At 37.3% G+C, this 21853-nt stretch overlaps 1 protein-coding gene across 6 annotated transcripts in view; it reads left to right on the forward strand.

The window, feature by feature from the left end:
* Window positions 1-21853, forward strand: part of CADPS2 (calcium dependent secretion activator 2) — a gene marked incomplete at its 5' end in the record, with an annotated part of 318699 nt that overhangs the window by 183303 nt on the left and 113543 nt on the right. For all 6 annotated transcript variants that reach the window (XM_082495412.1, XM_082495415.1, XM_082495411.1 and 3 more), the window contains 2 exons: window positions 14625-14691; window positions 20671-20779. In XM_082495412.1, coding sequence (XP_082351538.1) covers window positions 14625-14691; window positions 20671-20779 — 176 coding nt within the window. The remainder of the gene's footprint in view (window positions 1-14624; window positions 14692-20670; window positions 20780-21853) is intronic.

Here is a 21853-nt window from a genome sequence, read left to right on the forward strand (position 1 = left end):
AATAGTCCACGACCTGTTAAATGTCAACACAATTGTGTTGGCAGTTCCATACTGTACCATTTTGTCAGGGTCCTGGAGTACATCTCGCATCCCAAGTAAGCAACATGATGGCATCACCTTGGTAGGCTGGTGATGTCTGCGATGTCATCAGCGTAGCTGTGCTTTCATACAGAGGTCTGCACGATGAGCTCACTCTGTCTTTTTATTTCAGTAAAAACTGTAATGAACAGTTCACTGTGCACTACAAATAATCTTTTTAGCATGCTTACTGTCACAAACCTGTTTTAATTTAATCTCATCCTAAATTAACTTCGCGCCTGTTCAACGTTGTAGTATTGCTTTGCCTTTTTTATAACGTGCTGGATCTTTTTTTTTCACTTTATGCATAAATGATAAAAGAGATCAGGTAGGTGAAAAATGCCTGTGAAATGGTATGTCAAATCCTGTGCATGGTTTGTCTTTGAAGCAAGAGACAGAAAAGACCTGTTAGATTATCTTTCGTGCTGCTTTTACGGAGTAAACCGGGGGCAAATCGGCAGGGGAAATGTTGTGGTAGGTGTAGGTTTGAGTTCCGCTGCTAAGTCTCCATCAGGGTCAGACCAAATTCCCCAGCTTTACCAGATGGAGAGCTCTTCTGATAATATTAGAAGATTGCCAGCCCAAAACTGCCATCTGCTTTTTTTCAAAGTTTATTCCAAAGATGAAAAGCCATACGGTTCTGGTGAGAGAAGAGATTCCTAAATACAAAACTAGTAACCCTTGTTCAGTAAATCAGTGGCTTTGAATTTACTACCACATGTTTCTCCATTTCTGATTTCGATCACTGATACTTTTTAAGTTCATTTTAAGTTCAATGTTTAAGTGGAGTGCACCATGCCATTGAGCAAGTAGAAGAGAATAAGAAACTTGGCACAGATCGTAGTAGAGCTGGTGTGGAAAAGTCTACCTGACAATGTGCTCCCCTCACAGCCAGACATCTGATGGCCAGTTTTTTTCTAAAACGGAATGTTTGTTGCTCTGTAGTCTTTTTCATCTGGTTGTAAGTCTTAGCTTTGAAGGGCAAGCTGACGTCTGAAGCAAGGGTCTGAAGACTTAGGCTACGGAATGATTCCTTTTAGGTTGAGGGCAGTAGGCTGGGAACTGATACCACATTGCCTGGGCATGGGATGTCATTTTTAGGGTTTTTCAGTCAAGCCATTTAGAAACATATTCTGAGTAATTTTCAAACGAAATTGGACTTGTTATACAAGCAGCACAACTGGGGCTGGTATTAAATACAACCAATATTGCCAGCAGCTGAGAACTAGACTAAGATCCCTAAAAATGTTATGGTTGCTTTTCTTTCATTCACTATTTATGCAACAAAAAGAAAAAAAAAAAAAAGGCATGAGATGCATCAGAAAAAATAATGCAGCTTTGCCATTGTTTTGTATATTGAGAAGCAATGGATCCATTTTGAAACAGAGGGTAACTCTGATCCCTAGATTAGAATTGTATGATTAAGGTAATAAAGTAATCATATGTCATGTAAAATTTTATTGCCATTCTAGAATGTAGCATTCAATTTAATCACAAATGCTACACTCATTTTTAATTGAGCTGTATGTACTGTATTTAATGGAAGGCTCGGGTTTTTTCCTTGCACACTCAATAAATTTTAATTGAACACCTGATTCCTGCCACCAACACATTAACATCTGGACACTACCTAATTTTTATGCATATGGATACACTGATTAAAACTCAGCAGAAAAGCAGATAACAGGAAAACAAAAAGACAACATTATGAAACACTTTCAGCCATATTTTTTTTATTATATATTGAGAAGCATTTAATTAACTTACTTCATTTAATTAGCCCCACTACTGAGGTCAATTGTTTTTTATTGAAATGGCATGTTAGCAACTTCGCTAATTGGCACAAAATAGCATCTCTAATCTAAATGTCTTGTCTTGTCCAAAATAATTTCTTACAGGTTTTCGCTTTCCTGAGGCTTTTTATTTATTTCACAGTCTTTCCAATAATATATAAAATATTTTGGCATGGGGTGGCTTGACTTAAAATTTAGCATTTCACTATTTTTTTTTCATGAGTTCAAGACAAAAAAGATTCTAAAGAAAATGTGTTTACTTTCTAACACGTTTTAGAATCAGAAAGTATCACTCTACCTCTTTTAGCTTTTGGAAAGTTTTTCTTTGGAAAGAAAAGTGCATTTTTAAGCATTCTTTATCATTAAGACTTCAAGCATAATTTGTCAGCATTTACAAATTTAGTCTAAAAGAACAACAGCGGCATTGTGTCACCGTAGGTATTGTACTTTAGTGGTTTTGGTATCTGTTCCATACGGATTGGTTTTAAACCAATGATTTAACAGATCTGACAACTCTAACACAGTATAGATGAACTCGAATTATATAAATTTTTTAGTGCATAATATTATTTTCCAGTTAAATGGTAACAGAGCATATTAGAACAGGGACTTTATGGAAATGTAATTGATCAAAAAAGATATTTCTTCGGCATGAAGTAAGTTCTTTGAATAATTTATTATACCTGTCCTTAATTTTAGATTCTTCTATTTCAAACCATTTTTGATATATTTCTTTAAAGACATAACATATTTTTGACTCAATAATTCTGCGAGATGTATTTGGTATCTCTGTATCAGGAAAAAAAGATTATCATTTCAGCAGTTGTCACTTTTCCAGTTTACCAAATACTGAGTTTTGCAAATGAATTCCATGCTTTTTGAGTTGTTGGATAATCTTGATAATATGTGTGTTCAAATGTGTTGGCACTTCAACAGATAAATTAACTTCTCATTATGCAATGCATGTTCTCTCCCTAATTTGAGAATAAATGTATTATTAATATGTGTGACTGTGCTCCCACATATACATGATTTGTGGAATAATAAGACATTCTACTTGTATAAAATATTAATTTTAAAACTATTTAAAATATAAGTTTGACAGTCCTTGCCCTGAAGTTTAATGTAACCACTTCTTGTGGTTACACAGTGGCATCTTCTTTCCTCTTCCAAGTCAGCCACAAACAGGTAGCAGGCATCAATTTGAACGAGATTTACATAGCCCGAGCCATTGCATTGTACATATCCTGATATCCACAGGAGGGCAGCATGGTTAAATTAAGGGAGAAGATGGGAATATGATTATAATATAACTAACTGAATCCCACTTTTGATTGTTTATATTGTTTCGTGAAAGCTTTTCTAATTTAGAAGAGTGCATCTTTTCCTAGCCTGTACAGAAAAGCAACGGCATGTTAATTTTAGAAGTTTCCAAGTGTAACTTTTCTGGAGCTATAAAAGTGAAGTTTTTCTGTATGTATATACAGTCTATTTGAGAAGGTTTTTAAATATTTAATGTGGGAGTTATTAAAGCCTCGTTGGAAATTTAGCTCTGCAAATTCCAATAAAATCTGTTATTGGATTTTGGTAAGTCAAACATTTTCAGATTGCAGGTAGCTATTCCAGTAGGTTTAAGGGACACTGGAACTACTCTACTCTCTTGACTCCTGACTGAGTTATGGCAAGAAATTAGTCCTTTTATATATGTATGTCTAAATATATATACGCACACATGTAAAGTTCTGTTTGGGGAAAGAGACTGAAAAATCTGTCTCACATTTGAACAGTAATCAATGAGTGATACTTGCAAGATTAATTATATTTTTTGTTCCACTTAAATTGATCACCAGAACACTCATAGAAGACATTTTACCCTTTATGTTACAAACAAACAAATGCTATTTTTAAGAAAGTATTTCTAAAACTTCAAGTGAGGAGAAACCGCTCAAACCTCCCCTCAAATCCAGTTCATCACTGTTACAACTTATATTTTCTCTTAGATTTTAGGGCTTTTTAATTTTATTTTTAGGTAACAGCAGTTTTACGGTTGAATATCACTTTAGTATTGCTATTTTGGGGAGACAGTTGCTTATCAGAGCAATTCTGTGTAGCAGGAATGGGCTGACCCCAGTAGATGGCTCTGATGCTCCCTCACAGGTGGTAAATTCTGTATTCCTGAAGTCCTACTTCTACATCTCCAAATGCGAATCAGCTCCAGTTTAATAACTCTAGTGCAAGGACAGTGCATTTGAATGTATTTATTTTCTATGTATTTATTATGGTAAAGAACTCTTGACAAAGAGCAAATCTATGCTGTTGTTTTGGGCTTGCATCTGTCTCATATATCACTTTTTTTGGTTTTGTGTAACCATCAAAAACAAAACCATTTTCAGGATATTCATAGCGTATTAACATTTCTCGAGGATTTTTATTTTTTTCCTAATTATCTTAATCCATTTTAAAAATCCTGAATTCCATGAAGGGATATTAAAGTACGTTTCTTAAAGTAGATATATTTCTCAGTGATGCAATTCTACCATTTCCTAGAATAACTCCTGTGGAATTCAGTTTTGATTGATTGTTTCTGTGTGGCATTTCCAAGAATAAACATCCAATCACTTTAACAGTTGTAATGTAAATTTTTGTACACTGGAAGCTCTCTCTTCCAGTGCCACAAGAAAATCACAAAGTAGTGCTAGTAGGTGTAAGTTTCAGAGCGAACCAGAAGACCTGCTTCTAGGCATAGGTAGTTAAGATTTGGAACTGTGCTACTAGGTGCAGATTTAGAAAGTTTAAAAGCGTTGAGAAAGCCGTTGTGGAAATTCATTGAAACAAAAATCCATTAACAAATAGTAAATAGAGACACCATTTCTAGATAAAGAAACTCCTAGAGCCAGTAATAGCTTGAGTATAGGAGAAAATTCTGGGGATTCTGGGGATTCATGCTTCCATCCAGTCGCTGCTTCACTCCACATCCTGTTGGGAACAAGATACAGCCCTGAATGTGCTTTTGGGTGCCACTTCTACATTCTTTCACAGAGAAAGTTTCTTCAAAAGAGCAGAAGTGACATGGAATCAGAAGTCTTTTTTGTTTCTTTGGAATCTTTAAATTTCTGAATGCATTCTGTATAGGAAAGTTTCTTAAAATGGATACTTTGAGAGCTGATTGGCCGGGCCACACTATGAAAAGTTTCTTCCTTGTTTTTACTCCTGTATCGTCATCAAAAGGTGGCCAGGAGTATAAAAGTACTTTTTTGACTCTAACTTAAGATGAAAGGATCACCTACAGTTGTTGTTCTGCACTGGTAGGTTTTCCAAGGCACAATGTCTCTCTCAGAATGTTAGATTAGCCTTATTGTCTTGGACCGAATGTTCGTCTGACCTGGTATCGTGTCTCCTGCCGGCACCAGCAGCAGCTGACTGGGAAAGTTTGTAAGAGTAGTCTCAGTACTCTTTAGATTCCACCTGTCTGCAGAGTAACGACTGTCTGAGCCAGATGTGGTTCTTTGTGTGTACCAACATTCCATGCAATTGAATTTCTCTTTCGCAGACCTGTCCAGGAATGCCTAAAATGCACAATTAAATGTAACTAATTTGAGTTCATGAAAACAAGCCATAACAGTTGCTTTGCTGTGTGAGAATGGAAATTAATGTCTGGCACTATTCCTGCGTTCCATAGAGGTGCTAGAGATGCAACGGAGACAGTCTGCACCACTGATACAGGCAGCATCATGTGTTTTTCTGCTCTTGTATGTTGGGTGGAAAAAGAAGTGGTATTCATTGGTTTCAATGTTTACATGAAGTCTAGTAGATTAAAAGGGACTTTTCCAATGTACGAGAGCATGAAGTGTCAAAATTTTAATCCAGAAGAAAATCACTTAGCTCCTAATAAAAAGCTTTTTATTTCTGCAGTGTGGGGAGAGAATGCCATTTGAAAGATTGTATGTGAATTCCAAGCAGGTAACTGCATTTTCCCTATTGTTCCTTAAATTGTACTCTAGCACTTTTCATTCTGGACTGCTCTGTTGTAGCGCAACTGAAAAGAAATTTTTTCTACCAAGTGTGCGAAGCATTTTGAAATTTTTTCAGTCAACGTACTCTCTGTTCATTACCAGCTAAGTTCAGTCATTGCATCCACAGAAGCTTTACCTCATAGAACTGACTGAAAAGAGCAAACTAATGTATATTATTCTGAATTGTGCTTTAGAATGAGTACTTTTGTCAGATTGCAAACAACAAACATTCTCCGTGACTGTCACATTATCTCCTTTTCATGACGCCTAGGTGCAGAAGCCTCCTTCATTTCATCTATTTTCAGGCAACTAACCTCACCACCTAAATTTGGAGTCTTGGCACTGTGGGGATCTGGTGTAGGCAGTGGAGACAGAAGGGCACTCCCAAAGTGTAATTTGTAAAGCTCTGAAGCTGAAATGTGCCCCAAGTAGTTTACACCGGATCCATACAAAGTACAAGGGAAACAGTCACTGAAAGTGACACAGAGACAAATGTATTTAATTTGCTGTTTCCCTTTGGAACATTTTCTTTTATATTTTTTTAATTCATGGATGATTTGCATGTTTTCACGCATGGAGTGAAAGGGCTGAACAGCTTTACTGGCTTCTGAAATGCATTTTCCAGTGTCTGGAAGATAAGGGCTGGAGTGAGGCTTTCCCAAATGTTTCTTCTGCTGTGTTGGGACCTTGGGTTCCAAACAGTTCTCGCTCTTCTCCACCTCGGTTTCCCTCCCAGAGAAGCTAATGTAATAATGCTGACCTCCCTCACTGGACTGTTGTTAGGCAGTACTTACCTGAAGTTTATAAAGCACTACTCAAGTATCAAGCAATGTTCCTATTAAGAAAATAAAGAAATTTAAGTTAGGACTTGTTATACTGATTTGTTTCAAAACTTCAGTGATGTTTTAAAATGGTGTTTTCAATTGAATTATTTCAGGGATTTTTAAAAAAATCCAACTGTCAATAATTTTAAAAAGTGGTTTAAAAATACCAAAACATTCTGAATACGTATCTTCTGTGTTCACACATGGAAGGAAACTGCTAGACTAACTTATTATCATAATTTCTGTGCTTCATTTAAAATCACGAGTAGGGACACCAGGTGTGACATATTTCCTCATGCCTTTGATAGATAAGATGTACCTCTTTATACTAATCCATAATAACTTTAAAATACCTAATAGTGATGATGACAACAAATGTTATGAAAATACTTAGAACTGACAGTTTATAAGATGGAAATATATGCATCTTGTTCTGCCTATATATGTTATTACAAAAAGAAAAGGCAAAAGTAGCTCTGCTGAGGTTTGTATTCTTTATGAAATTAAAGTTATATCAATTCAAAAGGAGCTTTCTACATGGTGAAAAGAAATACATAACCAGCCAGAGATAACCAAAGCCAAGTATCATTCCTGAAAGAGTTCACTGCTCTTCCTAGCCTCAGCCACTCTTCCCAAAAGTGGGCTGCTTTCAACACTCCAGAATTGGAGTCACTTCAGTTGGCAGCTTAGTTCATTGATTTGTTTTACACCAGTGTGACACTGAGCAGGGTGTTTTGACTGATTCCATCAGTGGCAGCATATGGCCTAGAAACAAAAGTAGATTTTTCATATTAACAGGTCCTTGGCCATTTAGGCTTTCTAGATGACAAATAGTACCACTGCCTGTCTGGAAAAAGGATCACTAGTTTTCTTAATTGCAGTGTCATGTGCTTCCAGTGAGATGCAGAGGTGTCTGGGCTGGATGCCTAGATGTTTCTGGATGCCCAGGATGCTTCTGAGTTGATTTGAGGTCTGGCAATGTAAAGAACTGTTGCCACAGCCAAACTGCGTGTTCAAGGGAGAGCAGTGCAATTGAAACTTTTTCTACTACATCAACATTAGCATTTCAATTCATATTTTCACTTTTAAAACCAATCTCTTCATTGTTCCTGCTTACTGCGCTTTGTTTCACCTCAGGGAACAGTTTGTGTTCGCAGGCTGTTATCCTTTTAGATGAAATTGAACCAAAAGATGAGCTCCAGGGGTGTACCATGCTGCAACCACTGGTAGCTATTTGGTCCATAGGTTCAGATCAAAGTAAGCTACATCAAAAAGCACAGAGAGTGGATGTCTGCTCCTCAGCACCAGCTGTTTCGTAGTTTACATTACAGTTAGATTACATTAGAATTGGAGCACTTTCTACATTTATGTTGCACCTGAAGGATTTCATTCTTTTGTTGCATGGAATTCTCTAAAGGCTAAAAGATGTTTTTCTGTCTTGACAAACACTCCCACTTTACATACCAAATAGGTTTCATGATATGACATAAATTGGATTAATAATTCTCAAGTTGCCATTGCAGTTACTTCGCGGGTTCCATAAGTACTGGCGTGCATATTCACAAATGTTGAAGCGCTTGGGAGTGCAGTAAGATATCACTGTTAAAGAATCTAGGGATATCTGATCGTCCAGCATACCAATAACCATTTATACTCTAAGTGAAAAGTTGTTTAGAGCGGAAAAAATCCCCACAGGTTTTCCTGTTCATATTATGAGTATCTTGCTCATTGGAATAAATTGAACTGTTTTCTGTTGCTTTGCTGTTTATATTACTTGACATTCTTCAACATTTCTTTATCCTTAGCAGGCATAATTACAGTAGAAGTTTACGCTGATTTCCTTTTCGTTCCATCTGTTGAAGGCTTATTTAGTTCTCTTTCTCAAGAGCACAGAGAGTACTAAAATGAATCCGAGAATGTTTACAGCTAGGTTTCTTATGACCCAGGTCATATTGTTGTCTTGAATCAGTTTTCTCTCTCGTCCTCAACTGAAGACAAAAAAAATGGCTTAATCTTTCGGGGTTAAATAAAAGAAGGAATGCGGTGCAAGGAAGATTCCTTTTATGCAAGCGTGCAGGGATGACTGAAAGTGCCTGTGGGCATTTGGTCCCCATTGGCTCTCACAGCGAATGCAATGATGCCCACAGATAGCCTGTATTGTTGTCAGTTAAATGGGATCATGAGTGTCTGAAAGGTGTTTGAGAATGAACTGAAAATCATTTTCACAAGTGGATGATTACTTCTGCCACATGTTAACCGAACTCTATCAGAGTGGCCCAGATTTTTGAGACTGCATTAATTGCTCTTTCAACCTTGACTGAGGTTTCTCTTTAAGAAAGGCCTTTGCTGGACTAAACTGCTACACGTATTGATTTTTCTTTCTATATTTTTTTCATTGTTTGTGATAAATGAAGCCTTTTACAAGTAGAGAATTTATCATTCAAGATGTAGATAGATTGCTTCATTCCTTGGAATAAAAAGGCCAGTCTAAAAATGATCTCTGTAGAAGTAATAAGTCCTTTCTCATTTCTCCAGCAGTGAATAGCTCCGGTATTCCACACTCAATTATGTTTTTCAGCTATTCATTAGTGCTGATTTTTTCATCAAAAAGTAGAACCCTGCACTCTCACAGCGTGGACTTAGAGCAAATAAGCTGCCACCTTCTTTCCTGTGTATGCCATCACGTAATTGAAACTGAACTATAATATTTAGCAATATGCTTTTGCATTTTTGTAACACAAGGCAATACACTTTGAAAATATTCCACCTTTATATATTTAAAATATAGCGATACTTAGGCTTTTTAAAGAAAATTGTTGTTCAGTTTGTTTGTTCTGTTTCCAGAGGAGAAAACGATACTCACTGAGACAAGATGATTTATATAACATTTTTATGCAGGTGTTTCGGTGTTTTGTAGTGGAAATGTAATTGCTTGTATTCTTATTTGTTTTCCAGGAAAATGGACTTTAAATATTAAATGTTTATTTTTCTGCCATATTATAAGCATTGTGAGGTATAATCAAGTAAATCTGTGACTTCATACAAATCCGGTTTTTACTTTTTAATTCAGGACTGAGGGAAGAGAGAGAAAGCAGTATGAAATAATGGAAAAATTGTGGAACTGTTTTTAAGAGCAAAAGTCTCAGGAAAGTGCATGTTTTGTACGTTTGGGTGCATTTTCATATTACTGCAAAACTGTGTTAGAAAATACATTGGTGTAGCAGTTAATGACTCAATGTCCTATTTTCAAGGTCCTATTTTCTATGTGCTGTATAAAAGCAGGTGTATTAGTCTTAAGGTACCGGAAATTATGTGAATAATATAAAAAGACTGAAGAAGGCAACCAAGCATATACTTACTAACTAAATATGCTTTCTAAAATGCACATGTACAGTTATAGATATTATGTATACATATAATTTATTATATTAATATATTTTAATAGAATAAAAGTCTGGCTTCTATATCTGTTTCTATGTGCATCAGAAAACCAATCTTTCCTAACTTCTTGTCAGTTTACTCATTAAACACTCTCAAAACATGGCCTTAAAGAGATGTCAAAATAAATCTATTTAGTAATAAGCAATTACTATTTCAGTGCTTAGATACAGGGAAACTATTTCAGTATTTTCCTTCTCGCTGTTTAGCTGAACTGTAATAATTAAAGAATTATTTTAGATTATCCCAACCCTGGAACCCAAATTGGAGTGAGAAAAATTGTAGCAAATTGTGTGGTTAATTTTTAGAAATATGGAATTGGCTACTTTTGAATATCAGCTGCTTCTTTGCATTGCACAGAGTATTTTATCTAAAGAAAGGTACAATGTTTGGAGGAATGGCTGTTGTATGTTTCTTGTTGCTGCTGAGGGTTTTAAAAGCAGTCTGAAGAATTAACGCTATGCATCTTGTGCACGTTTTTTTGGGTGGAGGGAGTGAGCAAGCCTTATAGATGAATACAGGTACACATACAGGTAGAGAAATAGGCCGCAGTTCTGTGAGCTTGTGACTATGAGGGTCTGCTCTGGTTTGTGGTACTGACGTTTACCTGAAACCCATGAAAAATGGTGCAATTCCCCATCTTAATAATAAAATGTTCTTCAACTTAGCTCTAGGACTTTGGTATCTGTTAACCTCTTAATTTTCTTCTCCAGTTGTGGAACCCAAGTGTCATTTAATTCTGGAAACTGGATTTTGTAGACTTTTCTTGTTCCAGACATCAGCTGCAGTTTATACAAATGTTATATATTACTGTCCAAATTTGTCAAGGTTCTTAGGTCAAAGAATTAGAATACCAGGTTGGAAGGGACCTCGGGGGTCACCTCATCCAACCTTTCTTAAAGCACACTCTAGACAAGATGGCCCAACACCCTGTCCAGCTGAATCTTAAAAGTGTCCAATGTTGGGGCATCAACCACTTCCCTGGTGAGATTATTCCAATGGTTGATTGTCCTCATTGTGAAAAATTTTCCTTTCGTGTCCAATCAGAATCTCCCCCGGAGTAACTTGTGCCGATTACCCTTCACCTTTTCTATGTGGCTCCTTGTAAAGAGGAAGCCTCCATCTTCTTTCCTTTGCTTCCCATTTTTTTCAATGGAAAATAAATGGGAAAGAGAAGTTCAAACAGCATTCTAGGAGTCTATAGGATGTTTGGCTCCTTCTGGATATAAATGTTAGACTTGAGCATCTTTCAGGAGCATGCACACTTAAGATGAACACTGGATACATCCCTTGTATATGGCTGAAACTTTGTACATTAGAAAAAACCTGTCACCATTAGAGATAGCACTGGAACAGGGACTAATAACATAAGATTATAGCTGTGTGTTTATAGTGATTTGTAAAACCAAGTAATGTAAGGTTTTTCACTTTTATACTAAATCCCAGCTTTGTATCATGAATGCTATTTTCTTTGCTACCTAATCTTATCTAAGACCAGCAGATTTTAAAATTAAGTAGTTAATGTTCTACTCCTTTGTTTCCCAAGGAAGCTCTTATTTAACACCTTAGTTGGAAATGATTTATAGGAGGAATGAAAAGTGCACATTGCTATTTAATTTCTTTTTTGTATGCTTTCTTATTTTATAATTTTGAATTTACTTGTGATAGTTCTGCCTGGTAGTGCAGGACCATATGTAGTAGACCTTACATGAAGAGTAATTTAAAATATTCTTTTAAGATCTTCTATTTTAAAAGCACTTTTCACAGTATCACAGTATGCTAGGGATTGGAAGGGACCTCAAAAGATCATCTAGTCCAATCCCCCTATCGGAGCAGGAACACCTAGATGAGGTTGCACAGGAAGGCGTCCAGGCGAGTTTTGAATGTCTCCAGAGAAGGAGACTCCACAACTTCCCTGGGCAGCCTGTTCCAGTGCTCTGTCACCCTCACTGAGAAGAAGTTTCTTCTCAAATTTAAGTGGAACCTCTTGTGTTCCAGCTTGAATCCATTACCCCTTGCCCTATCATTGGTCGCTACTGAGAAGAGCCTGGCTCCATCCTCATGACATTCCCCCTTTATATATTTATAAACGCTAATAAGATCACCCCTCAGTCTCCTCTTCTCCAAACTAAAGAGACCCAGCTCCCTCAGTCTTTCCTCATAAGGGAGATGCTCCACTCCCTTAATCATCTTAGTTGCCCTACACTTTCCATACCAGGTGCAGTTAATAATGAAAAAGAATCAATTAAACCTGGTGTTTCTAGGGTTGGGTTACTTATTTTCTGCCATGTCCCTGTTAGAATGTAGTCACTGCTGATGACGATACCAGGATTAATCTTGAGTATGAGGAATTTTGTGTTAGTCTATGGCTCCTTTACAGTCATTTAAGACATGCCAAGAGAGTGGGAACATGGTCAGGATATCTTTGTATTGCAGCATTTGTGAACTGTGTATTCTCAGTTGGTCTATGCAGTCCACGGGACAGTTGTCCTCCGACATACATCAGAGAAACCTACAAGGTATTCTGAGGGATGTGGAGGCAGGATCACCATGAAGAACAGGGCAGGTTTAGGACTGAGAGAGCTCAAAGGCCACCTGTGGGCCCATTTACTTTTCTCCCCCCTGGTCATTTATCTTCAAGGCTGAATGAAATTCATCAGTCATTCCCTCTCCACCCTATGGTAATAGTAAAGAGATTAACAGGGGCCATGGCAGTGTGGTATGCTTTGGGGAAGGTAAATGTTCCGGTTTAGGGGAACATGCCTGGGTCTTCTGAAACATATATGAAAAGCATAACAGTTAGTATTTTGTAGGGGAATATACGCTTATCACTCTGTGAGGTAAATGCTTCTTTAGTTGCAAAACTTAGGCCCTTTTTTTGGTACCCTTTCTGACATAGCCCTTATTCCTCTCCTTTCTTTTTATTGAATTTATAATAATCATAGAATTAAGAAGTTAAAATGAGCCTGGCAGGATCTGGACTATTCAAAGAAAGCTACATCACATGGTAATCATGTACACAAAGCCAATTTTCCTCTCACATGAATAAAAAGTAGACTAAGCAAGCAAGGCAGAGCTTCAACACAGGTGTAGCAGGAGCTGAAGAAGGGCAAGATATCTGTGTCATAGTAACGAGGGAGAAATAATGTGGTTTAACAAACCACCATCGTAAATAAGCATTACACTGAGCCTTCATGTTTGACAAAAATTTGTCCTTTGTGATACCTAAGGCAGTAACAAATGTTCTTGAGTGTATGCCCAGGACAGGTGGGGAAAAAGTTTTGCCTGTATCTTCCTTGACTGTTTCACGTGAGATATTGGTTGATTGCTGTTTTTCAACTGAGTTCAGAACCACCGGGCAACAGAGCCCCAAAAGCCATCACAAAGTAGAGGGCAGCAGACCTTTATTGCAAAGGCACTCGTTCATCTACCAACCATCCAACCAACCATCTCCAATCCTAGTCATTATAACTTCTCCATAATATATATGCCAGCATCCTCTGGAGAGTGCACTGTGAAGCCAGCATTCATTGATCTGAACAATTTGGATCTTTGCTCTGCCTTTTGCCCACCTAGTTGTACTCGATACCCTTGATATAAGCTGGCCAGCCAGAAGGGACATCTCATAGGTAATATTTTGCTCTCCTGTCAGATTTGAAGCAGCAGATCCTTACCACTTGTAGGCTCTTGCATACAATCCCATAGCTCATCCTTTTCCTCTTGCTGTCTTTGTTAACAACAGTGCAACATGACCAGGAAAAAGTGTCACTATAATGCCATAAAACCTGCTGCTATTTCATTGGTAATGGGAGTGCTTCCTTACCACCAAATAGTATCAACATCTGTGATTTTGTCGTCTCACTGGTTGATACTCCTGATTCCATCATCTGATTCAAAGCCTGGTGATTGCCAAGGTGACAAGGAGGTTTTTTGTAATCTAAGAGTAGTGAAGGGCTTCTGTTTGGGAAATTAGATTCTAGTTTACTTTGGAAAAAAAATTAATCTTGTTTGTCTGCTGGCATTTTGTTATTTGAACATTTTTTCAAACTGACGTCGTGACTGACTTCTCACAGGTGAGAGAACACTAGCAAATCTATGGAAACCAAATCGAAAAAAAAATATTGGGGAGTTTAACTTTTCTAACATTCAGTATTTCTGTGTTGGCAAGGGAAACACTTTAAGCTATTTTTTACTGTTTTCAGAGGCATTTGGTGAGATATAAGTGATAAGCAGCTTAGTCTTCTTAAACATGAGATCATTTATTTCTGCTTTTTTTGTCATATTTTGAGTGAAAGGGAATATCTCTTTGCATTTTTATGGTCTGAGTAAATAGAACAAAAGATCACTTCTTAGATGTGACAACATTGAAAAAGAGGCTCAGTAGATAAAGCAAATAAATACACTCATTTGCATTGGGTCCTTCTAATACCGTGCTTCTTATTAATGGAAGAACATTCCCTTTATTGTTTCCTTTGCAGATATTTGTACGCTCTAGGACAGAAGGTTTGGAAGAGGTGGAAAAAACGCTACTTTGTTCTTGTTCAGGTTAGTAGTCTGTCATGAGATTTCATTAAAAAGTAGTCTTGGGCTATCAGTTCTCTTAGGTATGGTTTCTGGAGCCATTTGTAAATCAGTATCTTAAGGTAACATATGAAGCACTACTGTAAGCCTCTTACAGCAGAGAGACATCCAGGGTATTTTTTTATTTTATTCATATATGTAGTAAACAAAAATGTCATTGAGTTTTACATTTATATAAATGATTCCCTACACTGAGCAATGTGTCAACTGGAACCTACAAATTTCTGAATGAAATTGTTGTGACCTTGAAGCATTCCGCTGACAGCTTTCTAGCAGTGCTCAATTTAAAATAGTTATATTCCACAAAGTGGATTGTACTTACTCTTTCATTTATTCTATCTCAACAAAGATTTACTGCCTTTAAAATTAAATAAAAACAATAGTCACTATTAAAAACTCTTTGGTAAATATTTTTTGAAAAATGCTTTGGTTTTGTGTTCTTCCTTGCAATATTAAATCGGGTAAAATCTTGTTATGTAGTCATTGTAGAAAATCTAGTGCAGTATTTTGTATTGACCACAAAAATTATGTGCACTGATACTTTTAACTTTGTCCAAACCCAGAACACATTTTCACATACTAGTGAATGATGACATTAACATGACAAGTGACATTAACATGAGATTAATATAACAGGAATAGAAAAGTAGATTTTGAGTGGTCAAAACTGAGAAATCAATAATTTTTGTGAATCTTTGGAAATATAAGTACTTTCTGTTTGCACTTGTCTTCAGATTCCAGTTACAAATTTGTTGTTGTTCTGAGTCAGTTCAGAGAATGCTGTTCTTCTGTGTCCTTTGTTTTGTTGACAGGAAACAGTTAAAGTGTGAGTCTCCATAAATGTCATACAAAGGATGAAGCCTGTTAATGAGGCTTTTTTAAGAATGAAGGCTTGTAAAACTGCTTTGCAGAAAACCTGATTCCTTTCTCTACCATTCTACCAGTCACACTCACCTGGTCTCTTTCCTACTCCTAAATAATGAAAATTGTAAGGATCTAAAAAAAAATAATCATGAACAAGGTCTTAATTAAAGTTAAAAGCTGAGATTATTTGTGTGTTATTCTTGCTAAGCTTGATGTCAATACAGTGTTTTCCCTGGCTTCAGTGGGAATAGGCTTGCATACTGATAATCAGGGAGTAATTGTTATAAGGTTGAACAGGATCTTCCGGAAAGTCTAATGAATTCATTTTGGTTCTGATTTTACCAAGGTCCTCTGTGAAGAGATGAGGACTTTTTGTGACTTTATTGATTTGTAAACATTGGAAAGATCTTTATAGAGGATAGCTGTTGAAGGCATGGATGTGAAGGAAAAATAACATAAAGTTTCAGGAAAAAAGAAACAAAGCCTAGAATGCTCCCTTGTCCTTCATGCTTTTCTTTCACGCTCCTCCTAGGTGTACATCCCCTCTTTCACAAAAAGAAAGACCTTGTTCTCTTCCTCTAAGCCACAGGCATCATCTGAGTTTTAAAGTGCACACCTAAGAGAAACATAGTCTTTCTGTGTGTGTGATACAGAGCCACCTGGGAGACCAGTTTATTCCAGCCAAGTTAATTTTAACTATCTTCTGCTTTCTATGCTGAAATTGAAATAGTGGAGGAGAATATTACAGGAATTTTCCAACTGTGATGGGATTTAGAAATCTATTTCATTTTAAAGCAGCTATCAACTCAATAAGGCTATATAAAAAATACTGTGTTAAATCAATATTTACTGTCCAGACAGCTCTAGCTCATTTATATAGTTCAGCCGTAATATATACAATGACAATAAGCTGAAGTCAATACGTGTGAAATAAGCATTCAGTAATGAATATCGGTCTGTTGTATTGATATATTATTGACATATTGATGAGTCTTCCTCTATAGATTAGCTTTTAGCTTACGTTAGTAAAATATTAAGGCCATCAAATTCAGTTGTAAGACAGAGGCTATCAGTATGATTTACACATGCTTTGGAAATTTAACTCAGGTGTGAAATTAGATGAATAATGTTGATTTTTCAGGAGCACGATGTGAGTAATGTGCATCTTCGTTATTGCTACACATATTAGAAGTTGTTAGTGGTTTGCGAAAGAACAGCTCAATGTTATAGGAAGGTTACAGAGTCTGGAAATTTTAACCTCTTCATTGTATTTGCTTTTCTTCCTTTTTCAGTCATTTCTCTAAAAAGTTATTCATTTCAAACTGGAAAAAGACAAGGACGTAACATGTTAGGTAAAAAGCCTCAGCTGGACATACTCTGTTTACAGTTTCAGTTCTGTCATTTTAATTTCTGTTCTAATGTTTGAAAATTCAGTCATTTGTTTCATGGATAATTTTTTTCAAAACACCCCAGCTATGCAGGCTGGTTCTTCCTGCCGAACTCCTGAAGCAGGCTGGCCAGAGACTCAGCCTCCACGTTTGCAGTAATGGTTTCTCCTGGCACATTGAATGTGGGGTGTTTCTGCCCCATGGGGACGTCCCCTAGTGACGCTGCTCAGAAGTCATGTCCATATTTCTGTGCCTATCTCTCTGTCGTGCATGTGCAGGTTGTTGGTTTTCTACTTCATTACTAAGAAGGTACAATGTCTGCTAGTCAGGTGTTCAGAACTCTGGAAGATTATGAAATTCAGGTAAATGCAATTATAGGAAGAGGATTGCCTTTTCTCCTATCAAGAATTACTATTTAAGATGCTGGCATGATTCTGTTTCTGACTGAAAAGGCGGTGTACATAGTCTTGACTTTTGAGTACCCATTATTCCATGAAATATTGATAGTAATTTGCTGAATTCTAAGGTAAAACTACCTACAGCTCCATTAACTACTAAAACCACACTTAAACCCAGTCATAGATCTATATAATTGCAGATTGTGCTGGTGATTCTCTCTGTAATAACTGATAGCACCCACCAATAACAATAAGGAAAAGGGTTTAAGAGGCTGCGAATGTAAACAAGCAAGGCAAATTCTGTATGTCTTTATTTAGTTAAGTCTTTTTTTTCCCAAAAAAGTTTTCTGGAGTTTTTCTATTTTATGCTTTGGTGGAAGGACTTTAAAACATCTCATTTTCAACAAAAAGATGACGTGTAAGACTGATTTTGAAATGAGTATCTTCTAATAAATTGTTCCTTTAAAATAAAAGAATGCACTTGAAATATGTTTGAAGAATGTAAAATCAACAGCATTATAATCTCTGTCTTGTCATAGGGGTAAGGTTAAAAATTAACAAAGACACATAACCCAGCTCTTCCACAAGCTGATCTTCAAAAACATAGAGTGGCTGAAGGAATCAGAAAAAGCTGGCCATCCTATGCATTTCCACAGTTAGTGTCTGCTAGCTTCCCTTTGATGGCTGAATTTGTCTGTACAGTGTGATTATATGGAGTTGTAGACATGTAAATGTAAGTGATGTGGGTGCTTGCCTGGTTATCTCATTCAACAAAAGTGAGTAATTTGAAGAATGTTTTTACAGCAGTGCCATGTATCAGAAACTAAATCTGTAGGTTCAGTTTACAAGAAAAGGAGAGGAGGGAGCTCTCGTGAAATACATGCAAAAGTTTTAGAGGTGTGTGACTAACAAACAGCTCCCTCCATGCTTGGGCATGAGGGCAAATATGGTTCTTGGGAATATAAACAGGGAAATACCAAGCAGCAACAGAGGTGATATTGCTGCTGGGCCTAGGGCAGATGACATGGACAGGGGCTGAGCCCTGTGCCAGGGTCATGAGGGGACCACCGTCCCCAGCTGTCCCTGCCTGGCCCACCCAGGGCCTCCCCACCCTGCCCGTGGCCAGGACCCCATTTCAGACCCTGCCCCAGCAACACCTCATCAGGGCTGGGCTCCAGGTCCCCACAGCCCTGCCCTGCCCGGCCATGGGCCACGCTGAGCTGGGCCCATCCGTGGACCCACATCCTAGCCGGGCCTCAGCCTGTGCCCAGGGAGGTGCCCCCTGCCCGGGGCCAGGGCTGCCCCAGTGCCCCTGTCTGCCCTGCTCCTGGCTGGGCCATGCCTGCCAGGCCCTGCCCTGCCAGCCCAGGGATAACTTAATGCCTTTAAACCAAAATACAGTAATTTTCTAAAATACATGCTATAAGTGAAAGCAAAACTACGGGCTCAATGCACAAACAGCGAGGTGAAATTCTGTCGTGTATGTGATGCTGGAGGACAGGCTGGCTGGTTGTAATAGTCCCTTCTGGCCTGAAAATCTGAATTTCTGAAAGTGATGGGCAAGGGTTTTTTTATGTTTATTTATATTTATCTCTTTCTCCTTGGTACAGCCTGCTTAAGTGAATGTACTAAATTTGATGTGGAAAATTGGCACTCAGTTTTAGTTGTCCAACAGTGTCTCTCAAATTCTTATCTCCTATAAAACTGCCTTCACTTAACTGATGTATTAATTAAACTAGAATATCTATCTTTAATTTATTTCAGCTGTAGACTTCTACTGTGGTTCTTGAGACAGCAGTTCAGCATTTGAGGCCTGATGGCAATTTTGCAGAGAGCTGCTACTCTTGTTCCCTTTGCTCGTACACACTGTGGCAGAGGATTTCAGTTACCATACGCTCTGCAGACATAGCACAGCATAATCCTGTTTCAAAAAGACCCAAATACTTAAAATAATGAAATATTTTTAGAGCATTATGCAGATAATAATCATGCCTTCTATCCTTATTTTCCAAAATATCAATTTTTACAGAAATTCAAAATCTTTTGTCAGTTACAGTTGAAGTCACTGGATTCTGAGGAAGAGCAGTGTGCAGGTGCAGCACCAGCAAATATGTGAATGAAGCTGAAATCAGGTGTCAAAATTTTACTTTTGATAGGATATTGGCAGGATTCAGGATCATTCAGGATCATTCCTGAAGTTGTAGCCAAAGCAATGAATCTAAGTAGGAGTTAGCTGAGCAGTCAGCAACTGAGATAAAGACAGCCCATCAACTATCAGACAAGCTCCTTATCTATCCTTAGATCCTTGCATAATTTTACAGATCTAAGAAATGATATTGTAGTCCAAAACAAATTGGTTGGCCGGGTATCCTACAGTCCTTGGAGACAAGAGTTTCAGCAGCTCATGGAAATTCAGTTCCCTTAAGTTTCAAGTGTTCACAGATTCACAAGCTTGCTCCTCTGGTCACCTTTTATAGTCTTTCCTGCCCTTCGTTTAAGGCTGGTAACATCCCAGTTTTGTTTCAGTGATTGCTTTTCCTCTCCCAGCTCTTCCTTTCTTTACCTTTCCAGTAACTTTTTCCTTGGCTCTCCTTATTGCTTTCTATTCTGTCTAGGGAATCTTAAACCATGTGATGATAGATTCTCTTCTTATTGCTTTATTTTTTTTTTTTTTTTTTAACAATTGTACTTGATGAGAAGTAGCTGATGCTGTCATGCCAGCTGCAAGCTGCTTGGCTTACACATTACTCTATCCAGTGAGCCAAGCAACCTGGAGATAGGTGTGAATACAGGTGCAAAAGATGCAATTAGACTATAAAATTGAACTGAAGGTTCTAGTACTTACCATCTTTAACTAGAATTGGCCAGGTTATGTGTTCATCTTTCCAGCTGCATAATAATTGTGGCACTCCTTCTGCAAACAGTACTGTTATATGTAAAAGTCCTTTTTTTCCAGGTTCTTAAAATACAGGAATTTTTTTTCTCACACAGTATACTGACTGAGCAGTTTGGTCAGTACCAACTATTTTCCATACCAAAACTTAACTTGCTTCCTTTCAATTTTTCGTAAAGCAACAGCCCAAAATACAGTGTATTTCAGGAAACTGCAGAAAGATGTGTTTATGGCTTTGGTTTTCCTTCCTTTTGGCAGGAAAGGGAAAGAACACGGTTTTGCACTGTAAAAAAAAAGATATTTATTTCTTCAACACAACTGAAAGCTAATTTAAACAGTGGTACATGTGTATATAATTGTGGAATGGAATTCAGCAATTAAGAAGTCTTCTCTTATTCAGGTTAGCCAATACACATTTGCAATGTGCAGTTACAGAGAAAAGAAATCTGAGCCTCAGGAACTGATGCAACTCGAAGGATACACTGTGGATTATACAGCTCCTCACACAGGTACATTTCATGATTTTGAAGTACAATAAGTTTGTGTAAAACAGCTGATTCAATTTGCTCGTTTTGATCTAGCTGCAAAAAAAACCCAAGGTTCTTTGGCAATTATTCCACAAGGATTTTCTGGTGTAAAGAATCATGCTTTTAGAAAGAAGCTTGTTGTAAGAAGAATGAACAATAAACTTACACTAAGGATGCCTGAAACATTGTAAGACCACATATGATACAAGGAAAAAGATATGAATTCTAGTCAGTCCTTACCTTGTCTCTCTATTTTTGATGGTGGAGTCATGTGGCAGTGTACTGTGAAGTAATAATAAAAAAAATGTTATAAAAATAAATAAATTATTTAGAAAAGAAGGTGAATGATGACAGTGCTTGCTAAAGACAAATTACTCAGTGTAATCAAAACTAAATGAGAAGATATCAGAAGAATCTGCACAAGTTAGTATTAAAGTGGCAGAGTGATATCAAAGTTACACATGTAGAGAAAAACGATTCTTGTCTGCCTAAGCAGTGGAGGGTTATGAATTTAAGAGACTTCTAAGATATTGAAGATTGATCTTTGGAAACTTTGGCTCGATGTTTAGAATAATTGAGAAGGCAAAGAATGCTCAGAAGGTGTTTGGAAAGCCAAAACAATGTTGTCATAAAAAAAACCTGGCGCAGCCACACTGACTGTTGTGTGCTGTTCTGGTTATGCGCTCTCCGAACAAAACACTGGAGTGATAAAAAGGGACCAAGGAAGGAGCAGCAACACTGATAAGAGAGATGAAGCTGTCTCTGTTCAAGAAGAGATAAAGTTGGTGGGGAGTTCCAGCTAAGAAAATGGTGCCAAGAAGGTAAAACACAAAGTAGCATATGACACCGGGAAGATGAATAAGAAATAAATTGGAATTGAATTGGAAATGGAGTTATGGAAATATTTTCTCCTGTGACTTTTATATTTATTCTACTTATATGTTACTTCCATGAATTACCACTTGATCCTTACAGCTTTAAATGTTATCATATTTCTAGGTGATAAACACCTATAAAATCTTTTAACACTCACCACCCCACCCCCCCCCAACACAC

The sequence above is a fragment of the Vanellus vanellus genome (assembly GCF_965231255.1).
Source record: "Vanellus vanellus genome assembly, chromosome: 1".
NCBI lineage: Eukaryota > Metazoa > Chordata > Aves > Charadriiformes > Charadriidae > Vanellus > Vanellus vanellus.